General features: G+C 36.1%; 4 protein-coding genes across 7 annotated transcripts; 3 read left to right on the top strand and 1 right to left on the bottom strand.

Moving 5' to 3' along the window:
• Positions 1 to 96: 96 nt before the first annotated feature.
• On the top strand, positions 97 to 15240 carry ESP (separase). 3 transcript variants are annotated; one of them, XM_023677985.2, is made up of 27 exons: positions 97 to 815; positions 1058 to 1235; positions 1326 to 1439; positions 2933 to 3067; positions 3157 to 3620; positions 4203 to 4311; positions 4393 to 4518; positions 5309 to 5599; positions 5675 to 5791; positions 5887 to 6108; positions 6234 to 6344; positions 6521 to 6664; positions 6765 to 7133; positions 7229 to 7318; positions 8994 to 9257; positions 9353 to 9476; positions 9568 to 10302; positions 10642 to 10879; positions 11316 to 11418; positions 11922 to 12119; positions 12336 to 12373; positions 12458 to 12684; positions 12771 to 13014; positions 13193 to 13592; positions 13759 to 13998; positions 14109 to 14196; positions 14310 to 15240. In XM_023677985.2, exons 1-27 carry the CDS (start codon positions 178 to 180, stop codon positions 14822 to 14824), a joined length of 6522 nt encoding a protein of 2173 aa, XP_023533753.2. In that variant the 5' UTR covers positions 97 to 177; the 3' UTR covers positions 14825 to 15240. The 3 variants fall into 3 exon arrangements, with proteins under 3 accessions (XP_023533753.2, XP_023533745.2, XP_023533736.2); XM_023677977.2 differs by having other exon boundaries at positions 12455 to 12684; positions 12774 to 13014; XM_023677968.2 differs by having other exon boundaries at positions 12455 to 12684.
• Positions 15241 to 18088: 2848 nt separating this feature from the next.
• LOC111802756 (uncharacterized) lies at positions 18089 to 21655 on the top strand. The gene is made up of 6 exons (XM_087123193.1): positions 18089 to 18770; positions 19040 to 19180; positions 19284 to 19646; positions 19719 to 19832; positions 20331 to 20931; positions 21262 to 21655. Exons 1-6 carry the CDS (start codon positions 18567 to 18569, stop codon positions 21279 to 21281), a joined length of 1443 nt encoding a protein of 480 aa, XP_086979319.1. The 5' UTR covers positions 18089 to 18566; the 3' UTR covers positions 21282 to 21655.
• Positions 21656 to 22138: 483 nt separating this feature from the next.
• On the bottom strand, positions 22139 to 25533 carry LOC111786944 (cytochrome b-c1 complex subunit 6-1, mitochondrial-like). Its single transcript, XM_023667162.2, has 5 exons — positions 25392 to 25533; positions 24540 to 24588; positions 23762 to 23846; positions 22633 to 22722; positions 22139 to 22511 (listed from the first exon to the last, which is right to left on the bottom strand). Coding segments are annotated over exons 2-5 (210 nt in total). The 5' UTR covers positions 24542 to 24588; positions 25392 to 25533; the 3' UTR covers positions 22139 to 22478.
• Positions 25534 to 26415: 882 nt separating this feature from the next.
• On the top strand, positions 26416 to 27833 carry LOC147793764 (uncharacterized). Of its 2 annotated transcripts, none has more exons than XM_087122018.1 (3): positions 26416 to 26601; positions 26785 to 27081; positions 27139 to 27833. In XM_087122018.1, exons 1-3 carry the CDS (start codon positions 26431 to 26433, stop codon positions 27733 to 27735), a joined length of 1065 nt encoding a protein of 354 aa, XP_086978144.1. In that variant the 5' UTR covers positions 26416 to 26430; the 3' UTR covers positions 27736 to 27833. The 2 variants fall into 2 exon arrangements, with proteins under 2 accessions (XP_086978144.1, XP_086978143.1); XM_087122017.1 differs by having other exon boundaries at positions 26416 to 26607.
• Positions 27834 to 27908: the final 75 nt, after the last annotated feature.

The raw sequence follows: 27908 nt of genomic DNA, 5'->3' as shown, positions 1-27908 counted from the left end.
AAAAAAAAAAAAAAAAAAAAAAAAAATCAAAATTAATTAAATTGGCGGGCTTCTCCATTGGCGCCCTAAGAAGAAGCTCAGTCCGTCTCCATCTGGCGTCTGCTCCATCTCTATGCTTCTTCTTCTTCTTCTTCTTCTTCTTCTTCTTCTTCTCTAACTCCCTTTCCCTCCACGGCAATGGCTTCGCCCTCGGAAGCCTCTATCATCTCCATCCTCGAAACAGCAGATTCCAAGGGCATCTTCTCTACTGTTTCCGATTTCCTCCGACCTTTCTCCGATATCAAAAATCCCAAGAAATCCAAGAAATCAGCCAAGCCAAGCGACGATTCATCCGCAATCCGTTCCCTCGCCAAGAAGTTTCTCACTTTTCTCAATCGAGCTCTCTCCATTCTACCCAAGCGCCTCAGCGAGCCTTCCAAGCTGGGCAACGATCTCGAATTGGCCCTAGAATTCTTTGAAATCTATAAGCTCTGCTTGGCTTGCTTGGAATCTTTGACGTCGCAGCTCTCTTGTAAACCCTATACCGTCGATGTCCAGAGGGTTCGAATGGTGCATTGTATGGAGGATTGGGGACTCTTCAAGGACGCTGAGGCAGAGGGCTTTAGGATTTTGGAGAGGCTGAGGGTTATTGACCGTACATCTGACTGTCGTGTTATTCATGATCGGGACAAAGGTGGTGGTGATAAGGATTTTTGTTTGTTATTCGCGGAGGTTGTTGTAACACTTGTTAAGTGTGCGGCCAGTGGTCGTAGTATGGAAAGTGGCGACTATAGAAGGCTTCTTGGATTGGTGGAGGAGGTTAGACCATGGTTCAGGTGAGAACTTCACTATTTAAGTTTCATATATGATTACTGTTCTGGGTATCTTATAGCTAGATTAGAGCACATTATATTGTTGAATTAACGAGAAGTGCATCGTTGCTACAAGAAAGGTGTATGTATCCAATAGTTGGTAGTGCAGAAGTTCCTGTGATTGCTGGCTTTAAACTAGCCAGACCCTTAATTTTTAATTAGAAGTAGATACTTTGTTTATCTGATACACGCATTCGTTCTAGCAGGTTACTAGATGCTAAAGTATCTGAGAAGACTCAGAGAGCTTTGGCCACATATCTAGGTAAATGTACTATTTTCTTGGTAGAGGAGCTAGATTATTTCGGTGAGAGTCTCGTAAGTCTCTTCTGCCGCATAACGTTTGCTGAATATGCCAAGTCATCTCTGAAAGATCAGATTTACAAGGTGGTGCATCGATCTCTTGTTTTTTGTGTCTTTTTTGTGGGTATTACATTATCTGTTAACATTGTTCTTTATTCATTATTCTCCGTGCAGTTAGCCCGTCGGATATGTTCCACTCTTTTCTCTCTACAACAGGAACAACATTCGTCTATGCTCATCATGCACATATTAATATGTGTCTTGAAGTCTCTTACCCTAGAATGGAAGGTAGTGTTAATGAAGAATTATTGGTGAAAATTTGTCCAACTAGTCATGCAAAGCAGAGTTTTCATTGAGTGTACATTATCTTGAACAAATGCTCGTATGGATCCATCTAATAAGAATACCTCAATAATGCAGTAAAGGGTGCCATTTTTTAATTAAGTTTGACTTTATTTTATTTGCGCATTTTCTTTTATATGCTTCTGTTATTGTGTTACATAATTTTGTCTAATGGTAGAAGAGAGTGGGTGCTTCCCTGAACCAGAGGTTGTGTTGATCATTTTTTCCGAGAGAGGAACAGCAGAATAGCTATTGTCTGATCTAGCTTTTCCTTACCCTCTAGTTGCAAGAACTATCAACTTCTTACCATCTGGTTACCACAACAGTCGATTTCTTCCCAAATCCTTAGATAAAATGGTTTTCGCTACTGATTGGAACATAGCACATTAAGGGATCAGAAAGAAATGAATAAAAGAAAGTATGCTTTTTCTTATTCCAGGAAGAAACCAAGCAGAGAGCTCAAGTGAGAGATAGTCAAGTCATATATTGACAAATATTTTACTTAAGCACATTATGACATGTCAAATTCATTTTTGAGTTGTAGGTTAGGTCAGGGAGTTGAGCTGTGTCATGAGTTGTGTTAGTTCAAAAGTCATTAGACATGTTGGGTCGTATACCAATTTGCCAAATTGGCTCAATGGCGTTGCAATTTGTTGGCCTTAACCTAAAATATCGTGACATGATGGACATTGACATAGGAAGATGAAACCTCTATTTCGAGTAGAGTCTTAGTGTTTGGCATCATGCTTAAAACATGTGCTGTGCTTGTGATACTAAGTGTTTTGTTGGTTATTGTTTTTTTAATCAAGACTAGATACATTTACTTTTAAGAAACTGAAACGTATCAAGCATAAAAACGTATAGAAACTAGACAATAGAAGGCAAGAAAATAAACTGATTTCACTGAACAAAATTTAAGGAAATGGTATGAGAAGATAGGAAAGTGATGTTTGAGATGCATGACTTGACGCTTCATTTTATTTTGTTGTTGGAAAATATCATTTCTATTTATGTGTGTTAAACCTGTGAAACAACAAATAATACCTGTACTTTCTTAATGTGTTGAATATATCTCTGTCACTTTTATCTTCTGGGATTGCATAGTGGATTAGTACTTGGGGTCTGCCTATTGAGAGAGTATAAAGTATCCTTAAACTTAAACACACTGCTAGACAAGAAAGAAAGCATGTTATTCCCCTCTTCAAGTTGGGCTGTGGAACTTCCTTCATGTTTGCAATATATATATTTATTTTTATTTAGAATGCATTTGTCTGGTTTATTTGAACGGTAAAATAAATTCCTTTGTTGTCTCTGAATTACTTGTTTTAAGCATATTAGTTAGTACATCCCCAGTGTGAGCTTCTTTTTTTGTTTATCCATATGCTAAGATAAGTATTGCAAATCTTTCTTAAAAGGAACTTTAATGAATTTTCTTTCAGGATGAAACTGAATTGGAAGTTGTTGAGTTTCTTCAACTCATCTGTTATTCTGCAAATAAATGTCTGAGTGCAAGTCCCGAGTGTTGTTGTGCTTTTGCCAAGCATCTTGAGGAAATGGCAGGTGAATTCCACCAGGTATGCTATTCTAGCTTTTAGTTTATGTATCTTCTCCACAAATGTCATTTGCATTTGCCATGTTACCTAATATTAACCTTATTTAATAGGCAACACCTCCATTGGGAATGAATTTGAGGCTTTATGCTGCTGGGTTGAAAATCGTTTCCAAGTTACCCAGAGGTGAAACTTGTGGCTCGGCATTTAGTACTTTACTTGATGATGAAGATACTATACAGAGTTTGGTTAACTTAAATGGTTTCCTGGGGAGTTACTTTTGTATTGGCTGCAGAGAGGGTAATGAGTCCTGCAGCATTGAGCAGAAAGATTTTGTCGGCCAACCATGTTTACACCGGAATTCTAATCATGAGAATGGGGTCCCTTCCCTTCTGAGCTTGAGAGAGGCTTATCTATCCTCTTACTTGGATGCAATTAAGTTCTTCTGCCAGCCACTTGCTGAATCAGTTAATGCCGAGAGAAAAGAAATCCTTGCTGAAGATAAAGCTTTTCCTGTTTTGTATAATATTCAAAATACTTTGCATCAGTTCTGTGATGTCTTTCTTTTTTGTCAAAGGCAAGTTATTTTTGTTTGAAGTGTTTCGTTTATGATCTTATTTATGATATTTGTTGTGCTTGTCTATAAAAGAATAATGGTTCCATTTGCATCTCTTAGCTTATTGAATGATTACTTTGTAAAAGTTTCTGTGTTAACAAACATTCTATTAATTCTGGGTAGGAGGCAGCTTAACTTGCGTTAGCCCAAATTTTCATGTTACCATATGGTTACAGGGGCAAGTTGTAGATGTATGTGAAGTTATGGACAAAATCATGGTGATCACTTATCTGAGATATAAAATATCTTCCAAGTTTCTAGATATATATGTTGTAGGTCAGATTATTGTTCTTGCGGTTCATTGGGTTGCCTATAATCTGGCTCAAATAGCCATAGTTATTTTTAGAGAAAAATTGTCTACATCAATTAACTTTCTATTGTCTTTCTTGAATTATGAGTCAATTAAAGTTATCCATTCTTGGTTTATGAACTATTGAATTTTTTGTCTGTTGATTAGGATAGAGTTCTACTTAAGTTCATTTCTCAAGTAATTTTTGCTCTGTAATAGATTTTTTTACCTCTCTTTTCTATTTCTTGTTTCAGGCGTGCATATGATGCTAAGAGCGATGGATGTGATGAGAATGTAAATATGCTATTAAGCATTGTTGTGGCTGCTTTTACCCTGTCTTTTAGAACAAGGCTGGAAATGAAGGTTGCTACAAGTTCTGGGGCACATTAATTAGTTTGAAATGATTGCAAATTACCTAATTGGTTTTTCTTTTCTTATTCACAGAGGAGCACGGATTTGATTAAGGATGTTATCTCAAGCAAATGGGTTCAACCTTTTGCCTTGAAACGTTTATTTGCTTCTCTTAACAACATTGGCATTATTTTATTCAGAAATAAGCAAATAGGAGAGGTACGTTTTTTTTCATATCAGATAGATGTTAAATGTGATTTTGGTTTATAACAATATAATATGGAAACCCTGGTTTACATCATGAAATTGCAAAATGTTGGATTGTTTCCTCTAAGAAAAAAATATTATCAAGCGTGCAATTTTTTTTTCTCTTTTTGACTTTTTTAGAAATGAAAACGTTGATGGCACTGGAAACCAGTAGTTACTATTAACTTAAATATAAATAGAAGTATGTAAATAAGCAGAAAATATAAGTCAAATGTAAAAAGTTATTATGATTTAATAATAACATGATCCAATCTAGTTAATGTGGACTCAATAGTGTTCGTGAACAATAATTCAATTAATTATTACCTGTCCATAGTATTTCCCATTTGTCTTTGACATTAATTTGTACTATGTGATTGACATATACAATGATGAGAGTTCATTGTTGTACTTGTAGTCATGTCAGTGATGCATATACTTTTTGTTCTATAAGAATATCATGTGAAATTAATTTGCCCCCGGTATCAATATTCTTTATTGCCTCATTCTTTACATATTTTTAGTGGAAGATCTTAAAAGAATTTCTTCCAATGATGCTTAGATCCTATAAAATGTTATTTTCATTCAAGAAGTGAATAATTTGTCCTGTGCAAGTTATCATCATATTTAGGTGTAACTTCCACATTTTTCTTCTACCCAAGCCCCAATGTTGCTAGATTCCCCCTGGGTGTTAGAATAAAATAGGAAGAATCTGATGAACTTATAGCTAATATTTACCTCGCCATATTTCTCATATGTACAGGCCTCAAAGGCGTTGAAGTTGTGTTGTAGAGCATCGTGGACCTGCGTCAAACAATTTTGTGAGATATTTGACAAGTCCAGGCCATCAGATAATGAATTTTCTGAAAATTCCGTTCTAATTATGTTTAATGAAGTGATTATGAGAAGTGCTTTCCTTGTTGATATTCTCTATCAACGTGGCATGTGTAAGGTAGAAAAAGCAATGACTGAGATTCTTACGAACTGGTCTGCGGCTGCAAAATTATTTGATGAGCTGCCAGTTCCCGTGCAATTGGTGAAACAATGGGTTAAGGTAACGTCAAAAGTCATTCAATATATTAAGTTACTACATATTTTCCCTCGGTGCTGATTTTAATACTTTTCTCAGATGCAATGCAAGTATCATAAGAATGCAGATCCCAAAAAAAGCACACCAACCTTGAATTGTTTATTGCAATCTTCTGAGACGGTGTCAAAAGCTAAAATTGGTGTTCTCTTGGAGCAGGTTAAGTTATTTGTTCTTTGTTCACTTGTAATTAGTTTTCCTTAATTTCTTCCTCTATTAAATTGTTTGATAGTGTTTACTTGAATATTGTACAGGAACTCGTTGAATATGAGGAAATGAGTGGTCTATATCCAGAATTTTGTCAATCATTACAAATGAAGATCTTGAGTATCCTCCTAACGGATACGTATATTACACCAGATCATAGACTTGAAAAGGCTAGAGTGTTAATGAAAAAGGCAAGGGTATTGAGGCTTTGTGAAACTGTATGTTTAGACGGTTGCATCCAGTGTTTATCAGAAGCAATATCTACAATGGTAAGTTTGTTGTTGTTGAGATGCTTCATGTTTTCTATCAATTTAAATATTTGCAGAAGAACCGCTTACTTGTTTTTGAGTGGGAAATACATTATACAATTGACATGTTGCAGTGATTGAAACAGAATGAGATATCTGGTGGAAGTCGCAGCTTTGGAGTTCTTCATTCTCATCAGTTAGCTGTGGCATATTGCTTACGTGCATTCTGTACTCATGAGACTGTACCAAATTCAAAGGTGTTAAACGCATGAAAGGCTAGTCTCCTATATTGAGTAATTAACACTTAGTAGCTTTGTTGGTTCCTGTTTATTTTTTGAAAGGCTGTTTCTCTCCCACACTCTTTATAGTCTTTGCCTCTTTCTGATTTTTTATTTTTTATTTGTAAAATGGTTTTCGGGTGACAATAAAGTAGCAAGTTCAGCAAGATATTGATTCTGCATTGAGCATATGGTTGGAAATCTCAAGTCTGAATACCTTGCCAGATGATCAACGATTGATACTATCTGAGTATATGTTGCTGCTATTATGTAATGCTTTTGATTTGTTATCAATCAAGGTTTGTCTCTTTGTTAGATTTTTATTATTTTCAATTATTTTACCAAATGGGTAACGTTAGTGTTCAGGTTAATTATTTTATTATTTGGGTGTACCTTCAGGGTTGCGTGGATTACTACGATAACATATACAGTCTCATGATTAGATTATTCAAATGGAAAAATGTTCCATTGGAGAAGCTGATGGCCACTCTGTGGGAAAGCAGAAGAATGAGTCACGCAATGTGCATTGCACCAGCTAACGAGTTAGTTATAGCACAGCTATCTGAGCATCTTGGTGACCTCCCCAAGAGTTACGATTTTTGGACAAACTGTCTGAAGACATTGCCAGGCATGCTTGTCGGATTCCAGCAGAATTTCTCATTTTTATGCTCAAATTATACCCAGACATCTTGTGAACATGAAAAGTCTAGTCGAATGCATGTGACGGTTGATGAGGTTAAAGAAGCTGCGTTGAAACTCATATCTCATGTATTTCTCTCAAGTCCCAAGTAATCTCCATAAAAGTTGTAGGTTGTAATTGCTGTATGCGATCCACTCTTTTTCTTATGTTACTTCTCTTGCAGATTCCTGCATGCAAAAGTTCTATTTTCTCGGCTGGATATCTTTACTATGATTTGTGTGAAAGACTTATTTCAGAAGGTTGTCTTACTGAGGTAAGTCCATCCAATCTGTTGTGGTAGAGAAAGTTACAGGGAATGAGGTCATATGATTCTTTCAGATTTTAACTTTTATGAATCTTTATATTTGAACTTTCATACCATCTTTCTGTATGGGGTGAAACTTTCCCAGTCTCGTACCATGAATGAATAATATAAGTAAGTTTGTTCAAGACTTTATAGGAGGAGTTAATCCAATTTACCCTTTACTGCTTATGGCTTCTGTCTTTAATTACTAATAACAGATCTTCCATGTAATTCACTTTTTGGTGATTGGGAGCTTTTATCTCCCTTATTTTATTCATCAATGAGATTGTTTCTCCCTTTAAAAAAGAAAAAAAAAAAAAAAAAAAAAGCACACATACGTACACAGCAACTTTCTTCTGTCCAAAGTTCCCCAAAAGTGTGGATGAAATCAACAGATACTCCCGAGAAGAATATAATGTATAGAGTCAGGTTGTAGTTGAAAATACTGTAAAAGGAAAAAAAAAAAAAAAAACTATTTATCCATTGTGACTATGCGGACTAGTTTTATATTTGTTTATGGATGGTTAAAAGATTTTTTTTTAGTCATCAGCTTAACCTTTTAGGTTTAGTAGTTTAAGGTCCTCTTAGGTGGGATTCAAACTCTTTTCTTTTCTCTCAATTAGCATTGATAATCACTTGTTTGATCTTGTGAATGGAAGATTAAATTTGCCATAACCTAAAAGCTTAGCGGAAGTTTAATGATGTTTGATGTACGAATCAACGTAAATAGATTCTGCCTTCCTACTTTCAATTCATGTTCATTCCTTTCCAATCTTGAATTCTATGTTGCTCTTATGTTATGTCTGATATAGAGTTTGAGTTTAGATTGTTTCATTGGAAAAAAAAAAATGAAATATTGAAAAAGAGGAATAAACCCATGCTAAGGAAGTTTTAATTGGAAACAAGGAAATCAAATAACATCAAAAGAGGAAGAACACAGCCTAAAGGCCTTACGGATGAGGAATCCCTAAGCCTAAACTGGAGGATCATAAAATAATCTAGATTGATGAGCATTTTCTGTATATCACACACACACACACACACACATATACATATTCATAATATAGCCAATGATGGCAAAAAATAACCACAAGAACCATTGGTAGAAAGCTTTGACAATCTGGTCGTAGTTACTAGAAGAGGCTTAGAGAATTTGGTCCAGGAAATAACCACAAGAACAAATGTTCGCAAAAAATAGCCAGTGTCTGTTTCCTACAATTTTGTTTTTAGATTTCTTTCTTACCAAAAACTCCATAATAAGGCCCTAATAAACTCAGCCCCAATGTTTTATCTTTTTTTGAAAATGCCTTCCTAGACAAAGAAGACGGACCATTGGTATTGCTAGGAAATGTAGGCAAGTGAAATCTGACAAAAACTTAGAGGCCAAAGAACCGCTGATAAAAGGTAGTCTTGAGTTTCATTGTCTGCTTCACACAGCACTAGCTCTTAGAATTCCTGTTTTGGACTTGGTGTGAACCAGTAGTATGTATTTAGCATCCAGGAACTGCTTAACAACTTTCCTTCTTTCCCCTGGGGATATTATAGTAATTTTCCTGGAAATGTTCCTTGCCTTTATTGCAAATCTTGTCTATCGATAGATATTTTGGCTATTCATCTTCTAATTACTTGTATCTGTACATAATAGGCTCTCTTATGTGCAAAAGAAGCTCATCGTCTACGCTCTAAACTATTTCAAGAGAAATTTACCTACTCTGTTGAGCAGCATCCTGAAAAATTTTGTGAAATTACTCATGCTAGTCAGAAGCCTCCATATGGCATTAAGAATCTCCGGAAAAGTGGATCTGTTTCTCGCAATATATGGTCATTTGATAAAATATCATGGGATGTTGAAGGCTGCTATCTTAGTCCTTTTAACGTACTTCAGTGTTATCTTGAAAGCACTCTTCAGGTACAACTTTTCTTTAATGTTAAAACAGGAGTCACTGTATCCCTCAACTTCTAACATATTTCATATGGGTATGCTATTACTTCCATAACATCCAGGTTGGGCTTGTTCATGAGATCATTGGAAATGGTTCTGAGGCTGAAACACTTTTACAGTGGGGAAAAAGTATCTCCTGCTTGCAAAGCTTGCCACTTTTTGAAGTTGCTTTCTCCTCTGCTTTAGGTATATAATATGAATTGTTTGGTTGGTTTCATGTTCCTGTGGATATTGTTTGTCAAATGTATAATAGGCAATTGTTGTGTACTTCTGGCAGGAAAAGTATACAGAAAGAAACAGTTATGGAGTTTGGCACAAAAGGAACTTGAAGGAGCCAAACAGATATTGACGGATAACATTACTTCTTGTTTGAAGTGCAGATTGGTGCTTGAAGTAATAGTTGATCAGTATCTTGGGGATTTGTTTCGAAGTATGTATGTAAATGGTAATGGGAATACATCTGAAGAGCTATTAATAAATGCAGAAGAGTTGTATAAGTTAGCTCTTGAGAAACTGAATCTTTCTGGATGGAAAAATTCCATTAGTTGTCCAGATGAAGAAAGTCATCTTTCATCTCTGACAATTCCAGTGGAAAGGGCGAAGGCCAGAAAGGATGGAAGAAAGAGTAAAAAGACTACAAACGCTCCTAGGTCTCTACAAATGGATCAGTGTGTAAATCCCCAAACGAATGTGAGACTGACTCGCTCTAGATGTCGGTCGATTCAGGGGCAAAGCACAAACATTTCTAATGAAGTGGAAGTTGACCTTACTGTGCATTTGAAAAGCAACGTTCCTGATCTTTCTGGTGCTTCTGGCCAGAAGCAAATGCATTTGCAAGTAAATTGTTGCACACCTACTTTAGGATGTGGAGCATCATGCAAAAATGGGAAAGTTGGATGTTGGCAATGTCTCCAAATGGAAATAATGGAAGCAGGACAAATAAACAATTTTATATATCTCAAGTGGGAGTTTGCTCGCAGACGGCTTTTGTTGAGGCAACTTTCTGGCTTAGGTATCAACAAAACTTAAGATCATAAAAGTCTTTAGTTTAATGCTTAGCATACCTACAAACACTTTTAGTTGCTATAACCCATGCGATTAAACAGATATTTATTGTCAAAATTTTATGATGCAGAAGTTCCAAACCTTTTTCCTTGCCAATTTCAAACAAATATGTCAATGCTCATTGCAGTAAACGTTTAGTTTAGACTTGAGTTATCTGATCTCCTAGTTCAACATGGCCACTGTTTTGCTACATTTTGCATCAAACATCCTTCCTTACCCATTGGGTGTGTGGGATTATTTTAACTCTACTTGTATTTTCACTGCTCTCTCTGTTGTTTGTTCCTAGGTAAGTGCTCGGGGATTCGTGGTCAAATTCATCAAACACATGAAACCATTTTGAAAAGCATGTCCATCTTAGAGAGCCGAAATCTATTCTCTCAAGCACATGGTGTTGTTGAACCCGTGGTTTTGCTTGATTTAGTTGGGAAGGAAGTCCCTGGAGATATGTTTGCAGTTGAGAGGGCATCAGTTCTCTATAACATTTGCTGGTTCGCTTTGAAGAGTTACAAGTATGATGATACCAAGTATGTATAGCTAATCTCTTAATGGTCTATATGTACCACGTAACCACTTATATCTGTTGTATTCTCTCTTATCTTATCTTTTGTATGAAAAGAAATTGCAATCTTCAAATTGTGAACTCTCCAGTCCACCATCCTGTTGTTGATATTTAGTACTTTAGTGAAAATATGTTTCCCTTCAATATTGGATAACAATGAATTTTTGGGGAACAAAGTCATTTTGAATCGTGCATATACATAATACAACGTTGCCCCACTTAGGATAACAAAATTTTACTCTTGCTTTGGAGTGAGGACCAGATGTATTCTTAGATAACACACCAAGTTAATATAAAATTTCAACTTCTGCATTTTAGAGTTTTTGCTAAAGCATAGAAATATTAGCTTCTTCAAATCTGTAGCTACGGCATAATTCCCTTTGCTGTTTACTCCTTGGCAGGATTATTTGCTGCCCATTGTCTCAGGTTCAGTCTAAAACGTTGGTTTCTTGGCTGATGGTTGCCCTTGTACTCTGCTGTGAGGTTCCTGTTCTTTTTCAGAAGGTCTATTGCTCTGTCATATCCACTTTGAACGTTTAATTTTTTTTTTTTCTTCTAGTCTTGGAAATTAACCAATATGTTTCGTCTCTTTTCCTCGTTAGATATATTCTGTATTTAATTAGTAACCGTACATCAATATGTTTCGTCTCTTTTCCCTTTGAGGATTGTTTATTCTTTCACAACCCGTTTGTCTATGATTTTTCATGTTGTATATTATTCACGCATCCCAAATTTTCTAAAGATATCATATAACTGCATATGAAGTGTTTTTACGAGATTCAATACTTGTCATTTAGATGAATTTGAACTCCATTACAGTTTCAACTTGAATGATGGGGGTTTTTCGTGATGGATGAAAAATTGTAATGTGGAACAATGCCTAATAAATAAGATTCTTTTTTCCTCGAACCCTTCATTTTTTTATGCTTCTGTAAAAAATTTCCTCCTGTTCTGTACATTATGTTATTTCTTGGTGGTTAATTTTGATTTCTCTTAATGGGGAATAGGTTTCGAAGTTGCTAGCTGTTATACATGTGATTTCTTCATCAATTGAGCTATTATCTTTGCCATCTTCCAACAAAATACTAACAGACAGTCATTGGGCTTCATATTTTCACCAAGCTTCGATTGGAACTCATCTTAATCATCAGTTCTTCCCATATACGACTGGAAGATCATGTATACAGGACCTTAATTTTGCAAAAGTACGCTGTTACTTACATTTCTTTTTTGTATGCTTTTGTAGTTCTTTATGCTATTCTTCCCATAACTGGATTGCTACATATGTTATATTCTTGATTTCTTTTTTGTCCTTTTCTCTCTTTATTTATTTTCTTTCATGCACTTCTTGATTGTTGAATGCTTGTATGCTATATTTGAAGTATGGGCTCATATATGGATTTGACGAAGTTTATTTTCAGGGTTTCGATACAGGAGAACAAACAGTGAAGTTATTTAGGTAAATAGCATTCACGTTTGAATATCATTCACAACGTCAAATTCTTAACCAAGTTTCGTTTTTTTGGCTTTAATGATGTAGAAGGGGATCTTTTTCTAGTCAAGATCTTGAAGAATATGTGAGAAAGTTCTTTGATGGCCTTCCTTGCGTGGCTATGGTTTGTATTAGTTTGATTGGAGGAGATCTTGCTTGTTTACTACAACAAATTCTCCATTTTCCTTCATCTGTCCACGCATGGATCCTGGTGTCGCATTTAAATTCCAAGCGTCAGCCACTTGTTTTACTACTGCCCGTGGAGACAATCTTAAAAGGTACTGTAGCTGGAAACTCGTACCATATTACATAGTAATATTTGTATCCTAAGTTGTAATGTGCTCAATTACTTTTTTGTTGGTAGAAGATTCAGAAGCTTATTCAAATCCTCAATCAGATGATATCTGTGAGAGAAATGATTCGACTAAACATTGGCAATGTCCCTGGGGTTCCTCAGTCATTGATGAAATCGCACCATCATTCAGAACTATATTAGAGGAGAATTATTTATCATCTTCAGTCTTTCCTTCAGAGGATACAAAAACAAATAGGATGTTATGGTGGAAACGGAGAACAAAGCTTGACGATTGCCTTGGTAAATTATTGGGGTAGGTTACGTCTATACTTTGATTCAGTGATTTTGGTCATTATTATAAATTTTCCCTTCTTTGATGAGTTTACCATAGACTTGAAAATTTGTTTCTTCATTGTAACAATTATGTTTTCTTTTTCCCTTCCTTCACTTGACCATTTTATCCGTCGCCTTTTATTTTGCTTCTTTAACAGAACTATTGAAGATTCATGGTTGGGCCCTTGGAAATATATTCTTTTGGGGGGCTGGTCAAACAGAAAGCATGTTGATTCTGTACTCAATACATTGGTGCTGAATTTGAAATCCAAATGCAAAATGGACGTCAATGAGGGTCTTCTGAAAATTATTTTAGAAGGTTCAGAGGACGTTTTAGTGGGATTTGATTCAAAATTGTATTCGAGGAAAGGTTGCTTCGTTGGTAGAGCAAGATTTTATGATAAAGAAAAGTCTAATCCTTTTCGAAATGCATTGAATGGAGTGGACAAACTTTCTACATTGGCCTTAAAATTAATACAGGATGCAAAAAAAGAGCTGGAAGGGGAAGACGGTACCAGCAGAGAGCCCATAATTCTTGTCTTGGACTATGATGTGCAGGTACCTTCATTCTTTATCGGAATCATTGAATTTTGCGAGTACTTTTGACTGAGAACCTTGTCTCCTTGTGAATTGCTTGATAAAGTATAATTGAAGACAAAACTATTATTTTAAATTGTTTAGTCATTCTTCTATCTATTAATTGACGGGTCGATGAATTTGCCAGATGCTTCCCTGGGAGAATATACCTATACTTAAAAACCAGGAGGTTTATCGCATGCCTTCTGTTGGCAGTATCTGTGTAACACTAGATGGAAGATTGCATCAGCAAGAGCAAGATAGTGGGATCATTGCTACCTTTCCTTCAATTGATCCCTTGGATGCTTTTTATTTATTGAACCCTAGTGGTGATCTCAGCAGCACACAGATTGAATTTGAAAATTGGTTCAAAGATCAAAATTTGGAGGTAAGCTTTTCTTAATTTCTCCTTATGTAATGGTTGCCTTATTTTATATTTTGAAATTATTTCCAATGAACCATGATCCTTATCATAGAAGGTTTTTTTTTTAATAACAGGGGAAGGCTGGATATGCACCCAAATCTTCAGAGTTGATTGAGGAACTTAAAAGCCGCGACCTCTTCATATACTTCGGTCACGGGAGTGGTAAATTCTCGACTCTATCATGTTAAGTTGGCCTTTCGTTCTGAGACTTCCATTATCTTTCATGGTTTTTTGCTGTACTCTTTTGCTAACGTGGAGTGGTGGTGGGGCTACAGGAGCACAATATATTCCCAGGCATGAGATTCAAAAACTGGATGCCTGTGCTGCAAGTCTTCTAATGGGATGCAGCAGTGGTTCCCTGACATTAAATGGTTATTATGTCCCACAAGGGATTCCATTATCTTATCTGAAGGCAGGGTCTCCTGTCATTGTGGCCAACCTATGGGAAGTTACTGACAAGGACATTGACCGTTTCGGGAAGGCAATTCTTGAAGCTTGGTTGAGAGAAAGGTCATGTGCTCTTCCTAGTTCTGTTCAGTGTGATATCGTTACAAAAGAGTTGGAGGCCATGAAAATAAGCTCTAAACGCGCAAATAAGAAAGTGGCAAGTAAAAGTCTACCTACAGCATGTGAAAGTACTTCAAATAGAGACCATTCTGTTCATAGTCGAATGATTGGTTCATTCTTGTGTGAGGCTCGGGAAGCTTGCAATCTACGTTACTTAATCGGAGCATCGCCGGTTTGTTACGGTGTTCCGACAAGCATAAGGAAGAAGAAAGAGCTGACATAAATAAAAGGAGTTGACCCAACTTTCAGCAATTGAACTGAGATAACCTTCCATGCAACAGGCTTGTGAAGCTCTGATACTCCATTTCTTTAGTTTCTTGTTGCATCATCCCAATTCCCAGCAGCAGGAGCAGGTATCATAAGACAAAAATGTGTATCCTGTTGAGTGATGCAACATGGCCTTGGAAGCCCCGAGTTCCATGTCAGAGCTGCAATACAAGAAAGCATGCGAAGGTAACAAACTGTAGGTCTATAGCAGCAGCCATCCTTCCTGATTGTTCTGATAGATTTCAATATCAACATTGTCTTTAAAAGTTATGTCCACAATCTTCCTCTATTAAAGCTGTTTGATTGTAAAGAACTGAATAACGTTCAATTCTGTACTGATTTGTAAATGAAAATATATTTTTTATACTGAAATTAGCTTGAGAGAAATAGACAAAAAAAAAAAAAAAAAAAAAAAAAAAAAAAAAAAAAAAAAAAGAATGTAAAAGAAAATCATACCTTAATCAAGATTTATTTGGATTATAACATGTTTTTCACGCTCGACACTGATTAATTTCTAAACCTCATAAATTTTTTTGTATTGTTTTGTTAGTGAACTTTTAACTTTTTATCTAAGAAAGATCCGTGAATTTTTTAATCTTATATATAATATATTTATAATATATTTGACCTTTTATAAAATTAATATATAACATAAAATTAAATTTTCTATTCTTAGACATTAAAATTTGAATTTAATATTTAAATGTTGCTTTGTAGATGTGTTGAGTCATATCAACCAGCTAATACTACCTTAACTATAATATTATTATTACATAGAAAAAATTCAAACATAATTTTGTAATTATTTGAAAACACCTAAAATAATATCTCCTAAACTATGATGTACAATTATAAATATTATTCACAAAAACTATTATTATATTGAACTCAAAGTCAAAGCAACTTATCAAAATAGCCTTTAATATCACTTAACCTAGTCATGGTTTTCTTAATTCAAATTTTAAAATTTGAATGACTCTTATATCCAACAATTTTTTTTTTTTTTTTTAAAAAAAGGGTTCAATAAGTGGTTCGAGATTGGTCAATAACAAAACAAACTAAAAATCAACAATTTGAGCATAGCTCGACTTGTATTTAACTATATATTCTCGAGTAAAAGGTCAGAAGTGAGAGATGTGGGGCATGATGCCTAACACTGACTCAAGTACTTGCTACACTTCTTGAAAAAAAAAGTCGTCTCGGTGTCGAATTTACTGTATGAACATGAATTGAATTCTATTTATCTAACCCGGACCATAAAATCCCAATAGTTTAGGAAGAGAAAAGATTTAAAAGAATAATTTGGCTCTTCAACTTTGGTAAGAGTCCAATATAGTTGTAAGTTTTAGTCCAACCTATTTTCATATACCAAATATTATACTTCACACATGTCACTTAAACCATACAACTCCACATGTCCTCTTCTATAAAATATATCTCAAATATAATATAAAACTTTAATCATCAAATTTTAAATTTTTATTAAAAAAAATCATACCCAAAATATGATTTACATATATACCCATTACACGAATAGAATACTGGCCAACCTAATACCGGAGCAAGCTTGAAATTGGTCGAAAGTTACAATTCGAGAACAAATTCAAAAACCACTAGACGTCTGGTAGGACAACTTCATCGAGGACGTTAAGACTTTTCGAAAAAATAATTTCTTCTTTTGGGTCTAACCTGCACTAAAGATTAAGGCGTACTTGGACAACATACATATTTTGGATGGTGGAACATAAAGAAGGACGAGGAATTCAAACTAAACCTCTCAGCTACTAATGTCATAAATAAAGTCAGTTGAGCTATGTTCAAATTGGTTTTTGACGTAACTATAATTGTCACTCTCACTCACTACATCGTTTTTGTATAGAATAACCGTTTACATTCAATTTATTAACAAAAAAAAAAAACGATACGATATCATGATTAAAAGTTTGTAGTTAACGGGACGAATCCTTGATTTCCACACTAACCTTTTCTTCGAAGAAAAAAAAAGCAAAAAAATATATAATAAGGTCATCCTTAATTAAAAAAATATATATATATGTTAATGAATATCATAGGTTATGCAATAATGGAATAGATTTCACATAATTATTTAATATCCATAGATCTAGAAATGAATGCTTTCATATGGACATAGGCTTATACATATATCACATTATTTAATTCTTTTCTACTTACCCAAAACATATTTCACTATGACATATGTCATCTATTATTTAAATATTATTTTCCTTGGTAACGTGAATGGAGGTAGAGCTTATATTAATATACATTCATTTTTTATAATATACTTTTCTTTTTCTAATCTTATTTTATAATTATCCATACCCCTTTATTAAACTTCCTTAAACAAATAATAATAAATCCAATTTTCTCATCAAATAATAATAATAACCTTAAATTTCGCTAATATTTCTACCAATTTTAAATTACATTAATCGCGCAAATTCGATTGAATAATTTGTTAAAAATTTATAAAATTTTGTAACGTCGAAAAGTTTTATCCATTTAACTTCGTACCCGTCTCTTAGAATTTCAATAAATGCATTTGAAATTAAAATTGCAATATAAAAAGTGGGATTTTATCTTTTAAATAAAAATTATATATATATATATATATATATATATATATATATATATATATATATATATATATATATATATATAAAACATGGGTGTAGAGTTATGAGGTCTTGGAGTTGACCAATTCAAGATGGGATCCCAAGAAGGTTTCTTTTTATTATTATTATTTTACATTTATTTAATTTATTTTTATAATTTGAAGTCCAAACCCAATAAATAATGACAGTGATGCAACAGCTTATTATTATTATTAATTAACATATAATTATTTATTCAAATTTTTATAATTAATATTAATTTGAGTACCCATTAAAAGTTTTTAGATTCTAAATTAGATTTATGGGTTTTTTTTTAATTTTTAATTTTAAAATTTTAAAAAATAATAATTAAAAAAAAAACCCAATGAATGGGAGCTTGAAAAGATATTTTAATGGCTACAAATTAATTAGCTCTAATAAATTGTTGGGGCTGCTTAATTAATTCTTAGTTACTGTAATACGGCTGCTAAAGCTTCTCTTAATTACCATATAGTTGAATATAAAAATAACGAGATATAGTAGGGGTAAATTCGAGTTTTCACTTCAAAACCCCGTCAATTATACAACGAAACATAGCCGTCACAACTTTACTTTGCTGTCCCTAATAATAAATTAAGCGGGTGTGAAATTTTGTATGCCCATCTTAATAAACGAGGTGGTGCATGAGAAGCCTTTCTCGTTCCTGTCCCTGTTCAACTTACGAGGAGAAATTTCTCCTTGCTCCCTCTCTCATTTTTTACTGAAACGGGATTCATCACTCCGATTGAGATGGGTTTTTACAGGGCTCCGACCCTTAAGTTAAATTGATATCTCCATACCTAACGGTACAAAATTAGCCGGGACGGGGGACGGGTTTAGGGTTAGGGGTAAGTGAATTAATAAAGGGAGGGCATAAAAGTCAAAGCGGAGATGCAGGGTTTGTGTGTGTAAATAATATAGTTTTTCATAGAGGCGAGAGAATTGACTTTGGTGCATCAAAATTTGTACTCATAACAAAATAAAATGGAGAGAGAAACACTTCATCTTCTTCAATTTCAACACTAGAGATAGAGAGAGAAAGCTATGGAGATTGATCTATCACTCAAAATTGATCATCACAAACAAGAACCGAACCAAGAACATCAAGAACAAGACGAACACGAAGAACACGAAGAACACGAAGCTTATCGAGTTCGAGAAAAAAAGGGAGTTGATGACACTGAAATTCATGTTGCTGCCTCTACTTTGAAAGTATTTTTGCCACAACACAACGTTAATGTAGGAGAGGTATCATTTAAAACCCTTTTTTCTATTCCTTTTTCTCAATTCAATTCATGAACGAGAGAATCAAATCGATGGGTCGGTAGAATTCAAACCTTTGACCTATTCATCGAGAATATATACTTATATCAATTGAATTAGCCCATGTTACTTTGATTCTATCAATTGGGTTATATTCATGGATTTGAAGAAAAATTTGTGTATATCGTTTTTACGTTTGATATAAACGATAGATGATCTTTATCGTGTATATATACACGACGTGTTCGGTGTAGATCTCGGAGTTGCAAATGGAGATGAATCGTATGAAGGAAGAGAACAAGATGTTGAGAAAAGAAATGGAACAAACCATGAAAGATTACTATGATCTTGAGATGAAAATTGCTATCATTCAACAAAACAATCTCCAAAAAAAGGTACCCAAAACCCCAATTCTCGTGTTTTTCAATATCAATACGAGTTTGATACTCGTAATGATTCTATCAGTAAGAATTCGAGCTATGATTTGTTCACACACAGGACTCTCACAACTTTCTACCGAGCCACGAAAATGAAAACAAGAGGGTCGAAGAACCAAATAGAGAGCTCGAGCTCGGAGAAATGGCAAAGAAGAGACGAGTTCGATCGCCATCGAAGGACAACGAAATGAGAGAAAGCGAACTAGGGTTATCATTAGGGCTTCATACAAACAATGATTTGGAAGAAGATAATGATCATAAGGATCAAGAAGAAGAAACAAGAGAAAAGAGCAAAGAACATGTAACAGCCAACATGAAGGCAATGCAACAAAGCAAGCCACAAAGGCCTGAGTTGCAAGGAATGGCACCTCCACACAATAGAAAAGCTAGGGTTTCTGTGAGAGCAAGATGTGAAGCTGCCACGGTAAGTTGTTGATATCATAGTAATAGTAATGATATCCATATTTAAATGCCTTTGTGTTGTAATATTTTGTAGATGAACGATGGTTGCCAATGGCGGAAATATGGTCAAAAAATTGCGAAGGGGAATCCATGCCCTCGAGCCTACTATCGTTGCACGGTTGCACCGGGATGCCCCGTTAGAAAACAGGTATTGTTTTTCATACGAAGAGAACTAAAAAAAATTGCATTACAAATAGGGATGTACGTGGGTTGAATTGAGTTGGGTCGAGATCAAAATTTTGAACCAACTTGAAATTTCGAACGGGTCAAGTTGGCTATTTAAACTAGGGAGGTTAAAGATTCGATGACCTGAAAAATCTGATCAACCTAACCTAATGCACATTGTTTGGGTCGAGTAATGAACTTATTTGGATTGGGTTGGGTTCAAATAAATGAAAATTTTATGAATTGTGTTGGTTCATGAGTTCCGGTAAAACTAATTTGGTTCAGATTCAACCCAAAAATTTTAGGGTTAGGTTAAATTGGGTTTATATCAGTTTAAATTAAAAGATTTATAACTCGAACAATTAGGTTGGATCTAAAAAATTTGTCAGAACCGGACTCGACCCAACTCACAAACACTCGTAACTTTAAGATCCTAAGTTGGGTTTCGAGTCATTTTTTATGTTAAAGTTTGAATTTTTAGGTGCAAAGATGCTTAGAAGACATGTCGATACTGATAACAACGTACGAAGGAACACACAACCATCCGCTCCCTGTCGGAGCCACCGCCATGGCTTCAACGGCTTCGACAGCCGCTTCGTTTACGCTATTAGACTCCACAAATCTCCCTCTTCCAAACCCTCAAAACCCTAATAATATTCTAAACTCCTCTTCCTATTCTGCAAACCCTAACCACCCCTCCGCCGGGCTCCTCCTCAACCTCACGGCCAACAACTTCTACGCTCCGATGGCCACCGCCTCCACCTCCGCCGCCCATAATTCCTATTATCAAAACAACTTTCAAGCTAATTTTTTTAGTCGTCCCCTTGATGGGCGGACTTGGAAATCGGCGGCGGAGGAGAATAAGCAGCCGCTGGTGGGGGAGAGTGTCTCCGCCATTGCTTCTGACCCCAAGTTTCGAGTGGCGGTGGCGGAAGCCATTTCGTCGCTCATTAACAAAGACGGCAACCTCACCGCACCCAATTCTGTCAAACGCTCTTCTTTTGGTACCGAAAAGGATGGCGACGGCGGCGATAGTGGCGGCGGGAACAACAGTTGGGTTGTCCAATCGCTCTCCACCAATGGTAATCTTTAATTTCTTGAGATTTTTTTTTTTTTTTTTTTTTTCCTGTTTTGATCAAAATCTGTATTTATATTTGTAGTTTTCTTTTTTTTCCATGATTTGATTTTCTGATAATAATTATTTTGTAAGAATTCACAGAATTAAAGAATAAATAGGTTTTGGTTCGATGCAAAATTTAACTCTTTCGAAATCTCTCTGTTCCTGTTTTCTAAAACTTAATCGAGGCCAGAGACTCAAGCATACGTCGCTTGGCTGTAGGTGATGCAAGAACGAATTGTTTTCTAAAACTTAATCGAGGCCAGAGACTCAAGTATACGTCGCTTGGCCATAGGTGATGCAAGAACGAATTGACTTAGCTGCACAATCGTAAGTCTACTGCCATCAAAACTGCAAGTGATAAGTGGTATCACTGTCATGGTCCTACATTTTTTACCGTGCAGCGTCGTGATCACTTGTGCGGAATCCAAGCTTGTTCAACCACACACGCCACTGCGCGTGCATGTTCAATTGTCTGCGACACATCCAACTTGTCTCTACACTAAGCCAAGTCATTCGGCTCGACCTTGCCTCTGCTCGAGGCCAAAGTCTCTCAATGCAACGTCATATCTCATCTTATTATCTCGATCTCCATCGACATGCAAATCATCACTATCCATCACCATATTAACACATTTTTTAAGATAGTAGCACGCAAATATTTTTTATTTAGCAAAGTGTGTTAATTGCGAAAAATAAATAAACTCATTGTTTGGATGCATGAAATATAATCTATGAGATATAGTGAAATATAGCAATCAAATTTAAATTAGGTCCAAATCATAGTTGAAACTAAATTTATAAATAATTTCCCCTAAAATAAATTTTTTTAAAAAAAAAGAAAGGGATGCTAGCTTTTAATCCTTGAACTTTATACACATTAAAGTTTTAAATTTTAGTGTGCATTAGTTTATTAATTTCAATTATTCATCTCATTAATAAATGATGTTAAATAGACTTTAATTAAGCATTATAGACTAATATATAAGGAATTAGTATGGTCACACTGCTTCTAATAGATATTAACAATAAGGAGGACCAATAGGATGAATAAATTAAAATACTAATACAAATCATAAAATCATAAAATCATAAAACAAAATCAAATCTAAAACATAAATCAACTGATTAAAGCATTACAACTACCTCACTCATCGATCGAGAAACAAATCTTGGAACCAGCAACAGAAATAGGATCATACCGATCATTCAATTATTTGAAAACATCAAACAGCACAGCCATTTGATAAACAGCATTCAATGTGGGATAAACAGCACAACCATTTAATGTTAATAAAGCAATCATAAAATTAAATTAAGGGAAGAAGTGTGTTCATACAATCCAACGTCCTTTCTTATTGATGATGGCTAAGGTCTTCATAGTTCTTGCAAAGTTCTTGGCATTTTTTGTAGATGCAAAGATGGAAGTACACAAAAAGAGATTGCATAAAAAATCAGAAAAATGCTGCTGCAACCAAAAGGATAGGAACCCCCACATGCCTAACTCTCCATTTACTTTATTTTCGTAAATAGTTTTGGTGCAACCTGCAACAAAAAGCGTCTTTGAAGTTAGTTAGATCAAGCTTGCCTATACTCAACTTGTTTATGGGCAACTTCTTCTGCAATCTAATCTACTTCCTCCTACAACAACCAAAGATATACTCACACATTTGTCGACGCAAGACCAGTAATCAAAATATTGTCCAGTGCAATGCTTATTGCCACTGTCATCCCCTTGGATTCTCTTCACGCATGCCTATCACATAGAAACACAATAGCGCCATCATTTTACCTTATCTTTATACCAATTCTACAATTTGATTCTGCTCAGACGTTATGAATAAAGTACCAAGTTAAGACCCCTTACTCATTCCTATACGTCAACAAGGAGTGTCATAAGTTGAAACCCACATATAGAAGAGAATATATGCACATCCCAAGATATATATATGTCTCCAAATTTGGGGGGGACTGGTATGCACGGGGAAGCAGATTCACAATGAAAGAACTAGTGATGGAGTCAATGTGAAGCTCAAAGCATGATATCATGCTTATCAACTAGAATCAGTGATTCATAAATGTCTCAGATTTGGAGAAAATATATCTTCAGTTTCGTCCTCAACTTTGAGTTGAATTCACAACTCAAAGGAGCTACATTTTGTAAAAGTAAACTTGTTGAGGACGCTACTGTTGCCTCCATGACCTAAATGATTAGCATGAGAGGGCATGGATCTTTCACCATAATTGCACAAGGACAATCGCGTTTCCCCCACAAGGTAAAACTAGTACCAAAATTTGAATTTCACTCTTGTAACTTTCCTTGGTCATTCTCCAAACAGATCCATAAGCTTAAGTGATTGGTGGCCACTTGTATATTTTATTATTTTCAACCAAAGAAACCCACCCACCACCAAATCCCATCGCAATTCACAACTCCAACACCCTTCACGGCTTTTTAAACTCTAATTTTCTGACAAATGCCACTCCCTTCAAGCTGGCCTTTCTTTTGAAGGAACAGTTCACTGAATACTAATTGATGCGTCACGAAGAAAGTTCAAAGTTATCAAGGAAATTAACAGTTTATAAATGGATGTACTCAATGGAGAGATACACAATCTTCAACCTACTGATTATTTCTAATGAGAATAGAAATATAACCATCCATGAAACCAGGTTTCTAAGGTTTAGTCATGAAAAAAAAAACAGAGAATGATAAATACAAGTCAAATAACTGAAGAAAACACATATACAACTTGTTACTCCCCCACAACAAAGACGAATAAAACAGTACATACCTGGTATTCAAGTAGTGGTTTCACACACTTGGGCTTGCAAGCATCTTCAAGATACCTCTTCTGGTCAACGGGTTCTTCATCTGCCCTATTACCAAGAAACAAGGAAATGTAGATCAGTTAACATCAAATACAAATAATCTTCAACATTATGAAAGATAAAGACACAGAGTACGAAGAAGACATGCATGTACAAGTAGATTCAAACCATATGAAGTAATTCAATTTCCATTCTGACATGCTTTAATCATTTGTATTCAAGAATGTAATTGTCCTACTGATTATTAAACCTTATAAATCGCCATAAATATAGATCAGATCACTAAGCCGGTAAAATGCTACATCTTCCAAGTGTTAACACATCTGATTTACATTGAAACTAAATCTACAGCAACCTCATTCTTCCCAAAATAAGCAAAATTCACAGAACTTCTATAGTTCATAGTTTCAATTTAAGCAGCAGGGAGATGATATTTGTCATCGTGGTTGTTCAAAAAATCAAGATTCAGAGCAACATTTGTCTAAGTATGTGCTCAACAGTCCCCCCACCCCCAACAATAACTCTTCCTCTTACCACTATGAGCTACTTTTGAGGGAAGAAATAATGGTTTGGAAATCTATGAATGCAAAATAAGAACGCAATAAATGCTAACGAAACAACACTGGTCTACAGGGTTATAACTCTAAAGCAATGTAGCAGACAATCAAAACGTCCGTGTAAGAAATAAAAGGGTAAAAGGAGAATGTATAATAAATGGTGAAGCTAAGAAAAAATACTCACATTGCTAATAAATAACACTGACTTGGAGCAAAAGAGCAGGCTAGAAAACCTGCAAACATTCAAATTTGAATTATCATAAAAACAAGCATCAATACGGAAAAAGAAAAAGAAGAATATAGTTGCTAATTGTCATTAGTTGTTTGTGCATAAATGCAGGCATTAAAATCAATGAACTTTCTTCCATGGATTCAAAATGTCCATCAACCTATCTCAAGCATTCTTTTGAGTAATGGCAGACACAAGATACATTAAAATTTGAAATTGACCGGCCACCAGGCCAAACGCAAGCTTTTAAGAGTACCATTCGCTTAAGATAAGATTTCAGGTTCAGATGTTACGCATTCAGAAACGAAGGTACAATCAGAAAATCTCCGTCATTTTCACCGAAGGAAAAGCAAACGATTTCAGTCCAAAGACATGTACCCACAAATTAAACTCCCTATAAGGTAGGTAATGGTACTCGTTAAACTCAATTCCATTCCAAGAAAAACGGAAAACTCCAATTCAAAATTCAAGACTCCAATATCTATCAGAAACGATGACTTAGATCATACAAACAAACACAATTTTTTCCCCTCAAATACCAACTACTAACGACGTAATATAAATACACGTCAAAAAAAATCCTCAATCGATGTCGAAACTTCAAAGTAAAAGAATCCAATTGATAAAAGATAAAAACACGCCCAGACACGCGAAAACAGACGATCGACCAATCAAGGAAAATTAAACACGGATCCGGTAACAAAAATCGAAAACAGAAAAGATAAACTGAGGAAAAAATTCATCTAAAGCTCAAAAACACATAAAATTCTCAAACCAGCGGAGTGTTTCTCCTCATCGAATTCATACCTTGGAGCTGAAGCACGAACCTGGGAGGGAACCAGTAACTCTGTTTAGGTTTAGTTTCGAAGTCGAGAAATTGCAATTTGACAAAGCTTCCACTTTCCGGTTCCTTTGCTCTCGGGCCGGATCCATTCCGGGTCGGGTCGGGTCGGGTACCATTTTTAGTCTTAAAATCATTATATGCTCCTAACAAATCACTTAAATCAAATAATTTCAAAAAATTATTTTGTTTTTACAATTGGTACAAGAAGATAAACGATAAGAAAACAAGCACGTCTTTTAAAAACGGAATGGTTACCGCACTGAATTAACTAGCTTTACAAGAAGTTATCTAGACCGTCGTATACTTGAAAAACAATGTCGAGCTGGATATCAAGAGAAATAAGACCGATGCTACAGATGATTAAAAACGAGCATCAATGCAGTGTTTGCCATAAAGAGATGACTAGATTGAGAGTCGATCAGTATTCGCATCAGTATTATTCCAATCATATCAACCGCTTTTTAGTTAATTTAAAACATTTGGTTGACAAGCTCGAGCTTGAACACTTCTTATACAGTTGATTTTATAGTATTTTCATTACTAAATTTGAGATAACATTTCAATAGTAGATATTGTCCGTTTTAACCCGTTACATATCACTGCTAGCCTCACACTTTTAAAATGCGTGGTTTTGAATTTATTTAGCCATTAGTCTGGAACCAATCGGGTCTTAGGAGTACCTAAGTTCATTTGTATCCAACACAACTTTGAACCAAACCGAGCTAATGAATTATTAATGAAACCCAGTTTAAATTTGCCAAAATTAAGTTGAAATGAATGAGTTATGGAGGGCCAAAAATAGGGTTGTCCTAAAATCTTGGGTACCCATTTGAAGCATTTTGGGGAGTATAAATGCCTTATATGCTCTCTTCATTCTTCATCCCAACCCTTGTTTTTCATAATAATAAGAAGAGAAAGAAGTCCTAATTTGGCCTTCTTTCTCTCCAACATCTTCCTCTTCTCTTTTTTTAACATCTTTTCAACTCCCTTATAAACATAAACATGGGTGGTTGCACTAGCAAGCCTAAAACCATGGAGAAGGAAGGCATTCCCGTTCCCGTTCCCGTTCTTGTTGTTAAGGAGTCGAAGAAGACCACAACAACGAAGAAGGATGTCAATGTCGAAAGTGAAGAAAAAAAGAGTCAGGATGATAATGAAGCTAACCATAAGAAGGTTGAGGTATACAAAAATTTCATCTTGTTCTAATTTTAATACTAGATTTGAACTGATGACGACACCCATTTTCAATCCTCTGCTCTATCAACTGAGTTATATACGGTCATTTTTGACACATTATCCTTGTTTTAATAGCTATACGTGCTCTAACTTCATCTTCATGTCCATGTCTTTTCTTAGGGTGAAGCAACCAAAGAAGCAATCGAGGACAAAAAGGAGAAGCCTAAAGTAGAAGACCACAAAGAAGACGCGAAGGTTCAAGCAGCATCGCTTGTCGCCACCACTGCCGCACCTGCGCTGGTCGAAGACAAAAATGCCGCCGTCGAAGTAGCTGCTGTCCTGCCTAAGGAACTCACCTTCGAAGTAGCGGCTGTCGAGCATAAGAAACCCACCGTCGAGGTACCGGTAGCGGATGGAAAACCCGCCGTCGAGACACCGGTCACGGCCGAGAAACCGACCGTGGAGGCACCGGTAGAGGCGAAGAAGCCCGCCGTGGAGGCACCGGTAGAGGCGAAGAAACCCGCACCGGTGGAGGCGAAGAAGCCCGCCGTCGAGGCACCGGTGGAGGCGAAGAAGCCCGCCGTCGAGGCACCGGTGGAGGCGAAGAAGCCCGCCGTCGAGGCACCGGTGGAGGCGAAGAAGCCCGCCGTCGAGGCACCGGTGGAGGCGAAGAAGCCCGCCGTCGAGGCACCGGTGGAGGCGAAGAAGCCCGCCGTCGAGGCACCGGTGGAGGCGAAGAAGCCCGCCGTCGAGGCACCGGTGGAGGCGAAGAAGCCCGCCGTCGAGGCACCGGTAGAGGCGAAGAAGCCCGCCGTCGGGGCACCGGTAGAGGCAAAGAAGCCCGCCTTCGAGGCACCGGTAGAGGCAAAGAAGCCCGCCTTCGAGGCACCGGTAGAGGCAAAGAAGCCCGCCTTCGAGGCACCGGTAGAGGCAAAGAAGCCCGCCTTCGAGGCAACGGTAACTGCCGAGAAATCCTCCGTCGAGGCACCAGTAGAGGCGAAGAAGCCCCCCGTCGAGGCACCAGTAGAGGCGGAGAAACCCACGATTAAGGTACCAGGAGAGGCAAAGGAACCAAGCGTTGAGGCGGCAGCGGCAGCATCAGCAGCAGTGGCAGCGGAACAAAAACATTAGCAGGAAAAACACTGTGAAAATCATTGCAATATGTAACATTTAATTCATTTCATTTTAGAAATTATGAACGGCAATGCCAAATGCTTATAATTCTTTTATTCCATAACTTCCATCCCACTAATTTTTTCCCCCAAATTAAATTAAATTTATTTTATTTTTTGCCACGTGGCCGA

This window comes from Cucurbita pepo, chromosome 1 (assembly GCF_057944985.1).
Source record: "Cucurbita pepo subsp. pepo isolate OVF chromosome 1, ASM5794498v1, whole genome shotgun sequence".
Classification (NCBI taxonomy): Eukaryota; Viridiplantae; Streptophyta; class Magnoliopsida; order Cucurbitales; family Cucurbitaceae; genus Cucurbita; species Cucurbita pepo.
This window is presented reverse-complemented; position numbering and strand designations above follow the sequence as displayed.